Raw genomic sequence first — 7,174 nt, 5'->3', positions numbered from 1 at the left:
AGACTGCTCACAAGTGGGCGAGAAGTCTCCCCTAAATCCCACCCAGGCCATCCCAGTCCCTGCTTCCCTCGGATTGGCCAGCTGCAGCCAGGAAACATTAGGAAATTCCCAACATTTAATTAATCATCAACTCTGTAATGTGATCCCAGCCCATAACAAGGGGACCAGTGGAGACTCTGGTGACTTGTCTACTGGCCTCTTCGGACCATTCCTTCCAGACCCAATGGGGGCCCAGCTCTGCTCCCAGGCCGGTGAGTGGGAGCCCTGTGCGTGGTCCCCGGACAGGGATGCAAGAGGCAGGGGAGGCCCTGGGCCATTGCTGAGGGTGGCGTGGGAAGGGGCAGGCTCAGGGAGCATAGGTGCAGGCAGGGTCAGTGTCGCTCAGAAAGAGCTTCTGATCGGGCTGGCACACCTGGCTGGTGGGCTCTTGCCGTGAGGCACGGAGGCTGTGAGCTTCCTGTCCCTGCAAGAATCCAACAGAGGCCAGTGACCAAGTCCACCATCCCTGTCATCACCAGATGACCCACACGGCCCGGTTGCCTTCGGGTCCTGCTCTCAGGGAGAAGACTGGCTGGGGGGAAGCGATGGAGTTTAGTGGGCCAGGTGGGAGATGGGGGGTTCCAGCTGTGAAAGCTGAGCTGTGGGACCCGGAGCAGGTCACTTTTCCTTCATCTGAAGGCTGAGCCGGTGCAGCTGACCTGCTGGCTTACAAGACTGCCAGCAGCACCAACCAAAACGTCACCAGGCACACTGGTGCACCTCCCCAGAGGCCACGATGTCCCTCTGTGTGAAGGGCAGAGATGGAGAACCTGCTTTTACCTACGGAGATATGGGCACGCCTCTCTGGACACTGCTCCCTTCCAGGCAAAGAGCCCCCCCCCACCCCCCCTCCCTTTCCCTAGCAGCACTGAGGGCTCGCACAACAGCAGGTGGCACCCAGAGCCTGGGGCTGGGGTGGGACCAGCTTTGGCAACTGCTTCTGGATCCCAGGCGGTGCCATGAAGGAGGCAGCACAGGGCGCAGGGTCCAGGAGCTGCACCCAGGCTCCCCTTGCTCTGGCTGCGAGACGGCAGCAACCTGCATATCTTCCCCACGCTCAGTGCCCTCTGAGAATTTCCCCATGGGGTGTGGGCGGGGAAAGGCTGTAAAGCACTCAGTGGGCACCTGGCACCTGGAGAAGCTGGGTGGCTGGAGGGCGGTGATGAAGATGATGGAAGTCTTGGGGGTCCTCACTGAGCAGCAGGTTGACTCTCAGTCACTTAGATCTAAGAGCCTCTCTGCAAAGTTTCTCTGATTTGAATCCCCTGTGTATGTGTGCGTGTCGGGGGTGGGGCGGGCATCCAAAGGCCACAACTCATGTTTTATGACAGCCAGGGCGGATCCTCATCATCAGTCCTGAGGCAGGTGCACCAGGTGGGAGGACGGGGGCCAGGGAGCCCTGCAGGCCCTGAGGGAGGGGGTGCATAAGTGGGGTGAGCACCCACAGCTTCTATGCCACTGTGAGCCAGCTCCAAACACAGAGCCCAGTGCTCAGTAGAGGGAGGAGCCCTGGTGGGCTATGCAGTCTGCAGGCTCTCTGGAGCCCTTGGCTCCCCTACCAGCAGCACCTTGAAGGGGCTGTGAGGTCATTTGTTAGGAGAGCCTGGGTATGTTCCCTGGCAGCCTGTGGCCTGTGCAGCTGGGCGTCCCCTCAGCCTCCCTCCTCTACCGTGGTGAGCACGTTGTGCCCAAGGGCTGCTGGGAAGCTCTGAAGGCAGAGATAGGCAAGCTTTGCAGACCATCAAGTCCTGTCCAGGACCAAGCTTGCTTTGCCAGAGTCCCCAGGGCTCCCCTTCCTGCAGAGGGATTCCTGCAGCTGCCAAAGCCACTCCTGGGGCAGGGCCTTCCTCCTCCCTGCACTGCCTTCTAGTCACGGGGAACCTGGCTGCTCTCCTTCCCTGCCCCCCTCCTGTCCCAGAGTCACTTCTGCCTGAGTCAGTCTCTGTCCAGGGCAGCCGAGCAGGATATGGGGTAGAAACTCCACACACTGACCTTCCTGAGGGAGAGGAGACAGCCTGTCCAGCCAAGTCAGGCTCACCTCTACAGGTTACCCTCTCAGCCCAAGGAGCTAAGGGTGAGGGGTTTCCTGTCCCTCAGCCCAGGGGTGCACTTTCCCTGTAGGGGTTGCATCCAGGCCAGGCTCAGGCAACTCCTGTTTGAACCCCAGCTCTACCCTGCAAGGCCGGAGGCTGTATGCCCACTGCCAGGAGGGGTCTGTCTGCCTGGCAGGGTGGGGGCAGCAATGGACATGGTAGTGTGTGGAAAGGGCTCAAATGCCATTCACCCCCCTAACCAAGCCCATTCCGGGACTCCTTGCCAGTGCCCACTTCAGGGATGGCAGTGACCCAGCCAAGTGAGGGGCTGGGGGGCTTTTGGCTGGTTACACCAGGAGGTCCTACCACCCCCAACCACCCCAGCCCAATGCCTGCCCAGGTGGGCACTTAATTCCTCACATTCAGGTACTTGGGGACTCCTCTGTGCTGGGGTCTGACTCCGGCTCAGACTGAACTCAGCTCTTTTTATATTCAGCCTCCTTAGTCCAACCCAGAAAGAGTAGAGCCAGGAGGCGCAGGAGGAGAGGGGTGAGTGAGGAGGCTTGGGGAGCTAAGAGCAGTTCTGGGCAGGGAGCTTCTCCAGCTTCCGCCAGGCCTCCCCCAGGTTGCTGGAGTTGAGAGGAAAGCTGCCCAGTAAGCAACTTCCCTTCCTGGCTGCCTCGTAGTCAGGTTGGGAAGTCCCTTGATTTCAAAGCTCACCCCAGGACCCCCTGGGACCCCTTCTCCAGCCTGCGCTTCACTGGAAGGAAGCTGCCAGGACCCCCACCCCCAGGGCTAGGAAGGCCCCTCATGGAGGCTTGGCCTTCACAAGTGAGGGAGGGTGCTCAGGAAAATCAGAAAGTGAGACAAGGAAACAGCACCAACCCGGGACCCATGGGCCAGAGCCAAGCAGAGACAGATGGAACATAGATGACACATTAAACAAACACACTGGGGAACAGAGCCAGGAGCGTGGGACACCAGCGTTCTCAAACCTGCGCCATGTAACAACCACGTAACCACCGGGGGCTGAGAGCCTTGGACGCATCAGCTTTTACAACCGGTGCCTTTCTCTTTTTTTTTTTGGTTTAAAATATTACAGATGTCCCTTTTTCTCCCCAATGACCCGCTCCACCCCGTCCCTTCCCTCTCCCCAGTCCCTCTCCCCACCATTGTCTGTGTCCTTGGGTTGTGCATATGTGGGGGGAGAGAGTAACCAAAGAATTTATATGCCTTTTATTTTTACAACCACCCTGCGGGAGGGGAATTGAGGCTTGAGGGCTTTCGCTGAAGGAACTCAGATCCCAGAGAGGCAGAGCGGGCTCCTGGCCAGCTCTAAGCAGGTCTCAGGGGTCCCCAGGATGAGGGGAGGGGCGGTGGCCCCAGGGAGCTGGGATGGTTGCTCCAGGATGCTGGGGGTCGGGGAGAAGGAATGTTCCAGGTGGCTGGATGCGCACCCATGGGTCCCGGCCGCCCTCACGACACCCCCCTGCCCCTGCAGACGCCGACGCCAAGCTGCCCCTGGAGGCCCTTCGCTTCCACGCCGAGGCCAAGGGCGCGCAGGTGCTGCTGGGCCCGGGGCGGAGCACCGCCTGCCGACTCGCCACTTTCCACGACGGCATCGTGTTCAGCCAGCGGCCCGTGCGGCCCGGGGAGCCCGTGGCCCTGCGCGTGCTGGGGCACGAGCGCGGCTGGCACGGCGGCCTCCGCGTGGGCTTCACGCGCCTGGACCCCGCGTGCGTGCCAGCGCCCAGCCTGCCTCCCTTCGTGTGCCCGGACCTGGAGCAGCAGAGCCCTACGTGGGCGGCGATGCTGCCAGACAACTGCGCGCTGGCGGGGGACGTGGTCTGCTTCTGGGTGAACCGCCGAGGCCGGCTCAGCGCAAAGGTCAACGGCGGCCCGCGGCTGGTGCTGCGCAAGGGCGTGCCCACGGGCGCCCCTCTCTGGGCGGTGATGGATGTGTACGGGACCACCAAGGCCATCGAGCTGCTGGGTGAGGCCATCGGCAGGGACCAGGCACTGCCCTAGGGGGGCGGTGGACTCGGGTGTACTCCACCCGCATCCAGAGCCCCGGGGAGAACCATTCATTCATTCATTCATTCATTCATTCATTCATTCATATTCAGTTTTTCCATGGGCTCCTGCCAGTGTCAGCTATGAAGATGGGAGCTGGGGATGGGAAGGGCAACCTGTCTCTAAAGAATTATAAGAAGATATGGCCAGCGCCCCGCGCATCAGTTAAAAGGCTGGTCACCTTTCACAAAGGAAGACATTTTGGGGTGGGGCTTTGCAGTCTAAGTAGGAGTTCACTGGAGAAAGAGTGGCAAACCAAGGGAACAAAAGTGTGAGGGGTAGAGATGAGCAAGAAGACAGCCTGTGGGGCAAGGGTGAGATGTGCAGTCAGTGGGTGGAAAACAAGACCGTCCCTCTGGCCGCCTGCAAGGCCAGTGGATTCAGGGGAGGGAGTAGATACAGAAACACCCAGAAGAAGAAATTTTGGCATTCCTAGGCTGGTGGCCCATGTCCCCCCAACACCACTTGTCACAGCTGCTGGAGCCTCGCCCCTGGAAAGCCTGATTTGGTAGGTGTGGGGTGAGGCCCAAGCAGCTGTGTCCCCACCACCTGGTGGATTTCCATGCTGGTGATGCTGAGGGTCTCCACCCAGGCAGTGGCAGAAGGGTAAAGAGGTGGTGTCTGAAGGAAGGGCGGTTTAGGAAGAAGGACCCAAAGCCCCACAAATTCTCTGCTGGGTTAAACTGGGAAAGGGGTCGGCTGGGACGGGGCCACTAGATCTGCCGGGAGCTCTCACACACTGCCACCCAGAAAAGAAAGGCCATGGGCACTGCCTCGGGGGAGGGGCCGGAGCGCCCTGGCTTTGCTCCCACAGGCCTGAGTCTCCCTCTCTGCCCTAGATCCCGGGGCCAGTGCCTTCCCCACAGCAGCACTCAGGTCTCTCCCTGAGGAGACTCCATCTGCTCCTGAAGGTAAGCGGCTTCCTGGAGCACCAGGGACTCCCCAGGCCTCCAGCCCCAGGGGAGCCGGAGAGGCCCCAGCCCTGGGAGCTCAGGAAAGGCTTTGAGTCCCATCAAGTCTCGCACAGGCTTCAGGCCAGACACTATGGCTCTGCTACCGGGACCCAACAGCCGTCTGGCGGTTCTGCCTTCCAGAACAGCGGCCAGCTTTACAAGCCCCGAGAGCACATTTAGGAGCTGGTGATGTCACTTTGTCCCTGCTTTACAAAAGCGGCCCACGTTCGTAGTAGAAGCTTTGCTGAACAGGAATAAAAAAATATTAAGGATAAAGAAGGAAGTAAAAAGAAGAAAAGCACCCATTACTTCCTCGGTGGGTTTTCCCCCAGTCAGCTTTGTTTTCTTTCCTCTAAACTGGAATTTGATATCGATGTGTGTACATTATGGTTTCTTACCAAGTTTTTTCACTTGATTACATTGTGAGCATTTTTCTCACAAGGTAATATTTTCCCCGACATGACTGCCTGGTTCTCCGTTCCGTGGCTATATCATGCGTAGGCGGCCCACCCTTGACCCCATATGCCCCTGACCTATGTTGTCCCTTTCCCAGCCACCGCAGGAGAGGAGTGTGCCATCTGCTTCCACCACGCTGCCAACACCTGCCTGGTGCCCTGCGGCCACACGCACTTCTGCAGCAGCTGTGCCTGGCGGGTCTTCAGGGACACAGCCAAGTGCCCCATGTGTCGCTGGGAGATCGAGACAGTGGTCCCGACATGGGGCCCTCCTGCTCTGAGACCTGAAGCAGGCCTGCGGTGTGAGTGGCAGATGGGACCTAGGTCTGAGCTGTCCCCTGCAGGTGGAGAAGGTACAGCCGCCCTCTTTCCGGAGAAAAGTCAGAAAGGCGGGTTGGTAACAAGCAGAGCAGAGAGAGGAAGGTAGGGGATGGTGGCTCTTCCCCTTCCTGGGCCAACAGTAGGAGGAGGAGTCCCTCCTTCTGACCAGACCAGAATGGTCTCCCCGATGGGGAGCCTGGTTGTAGACCTGGCTCAGCAATGGTCAGCGCGCTTGTGGTCTCTCTGCTCAGCTCCAGGTTCCTTTGTGCCAGGGGCCTGTCAAGGCTCTTGGCTGGCCACTTGGCACAGCCGCCATTGACCTAGCAATCCCTGGCATGCATAGGTGCCAGGGCTCTTGGGATGCCAAGACCCCACAAGCATCTTTGTTTAGAAGTGGGTGGCCTGACCCCTGGTTTCAGAGCCGAGGAAGTTAAGGTATCTGCATGTGCCCGTGGCAGCCTTGCCCGCCTGGGGACTGAGGAGCTGGACCAGATGCAGGGAGGCATCTTGGCCGCTGCCAAGTCCTCAGTAAAGTGGGCCAGTAGTGCCCCCGATGCAACATGGTTGTGAGGACCCAGTGAGGTCATGCATCTGAAGATGATTTAGCACTCGAGAGGGCACTGTTGTCGCTGTGCTTATTTCCTTACTGGTTTTTGAGCTATCGAAATAAAGCTTGTCTTCTGTGAATGGCTTTGTAATGAATATGCCCCTTTGTTGCAATCAGTGGGAATAGGTGGCGCTGTGGGCTGGTCAGGAGGCTGGGACATTTGGGGACATGCCCCCCTGTCCTGCAGACACAAGCTTGGCTTGCAGTGGCCTGGGTGGGGGCTCAGGCCTGCGTACTCTATTCTGCATACATGGGGAGGGGACCATCCTACACTACCAGCCCTGAAGTCACAACCAGGCTTTGCCCTTGCCACCCTTGATTTGGGGGAAGTGTCTAGAAGCTCTGGCTCCTGAACAAAAGGAGCAATTGGCCTGGGAGCCCTGCTCAGCAGGTGTTCGTGGCAGGGGCAAGGCATACCTATGACTGCTGTTCCCAGCTCTGTGACTGGTGGGAGACCCATGAGTGTTCTAACCGTGGGCGTGTGACTTGACCTTTGTGAACCTCAGTTTCTTCATCTGTAAAGTGGAAATGAGATAATTTTCTTTGATGGTAAGTGGTGAGGATAATGAATATGCATCTTGTAACCTCGAGGAAATACTCACGTGGCAGCTCCTTTTCCTGTACGAGGCAGCTGCCCGGGGAAGCAGCCAAGAGGTCAGTGGGCTGGGAGCCCAGGCCACGGTGCGTGTCCTG

The 7,174-nt window shown here is 59.0% G+C and overlaps 1 protein-coding gene across 1 annotated transcript; it reads left to right on the top strand.

The window, feature by feature from the left end:
- Positions 1–223: 223 nt before the first annotated feature.
- NEURL3 (neuralized E3 ubiquitin protein ligase 3) lies at positions 224–5,980 on the top strand. Its single transcript, XM_087823770.1, has 4 exons — positions 224–251; positions 3,574–4,065; positions 4,985–5,056; positions 5,652–5,980. The coding sequence occupies exons 1-4, from the start codon at positions 224–226 to the stop codon at positions 5,978–5,980; spliced, it is 921 nt and encodes a 306-aa protein (XP_087679896.1).
- The last annotated feature ends 1,194 nt before the right edge of the window (positions 5,981–7,174 follow it).

Source organism: Miniopterus natalensis, chromosome 13 (genome assembly GCF_054644295.1).
Source record: "Miniopterus natalensis isolate mMinNat1 chromosome 13, mMinNat1.hap1, whole genome shotgun sequence".
NCBI classification, from domain to species: Eukaryota; Metazoa; Chordata; class Mammalia; order Chiroptera; family Miniopteridae; genus Miniopterus; species Miniopterus natalensis.
This window is presented reverse-complemented; position numbering and strand designations above follow the sequence as displayed.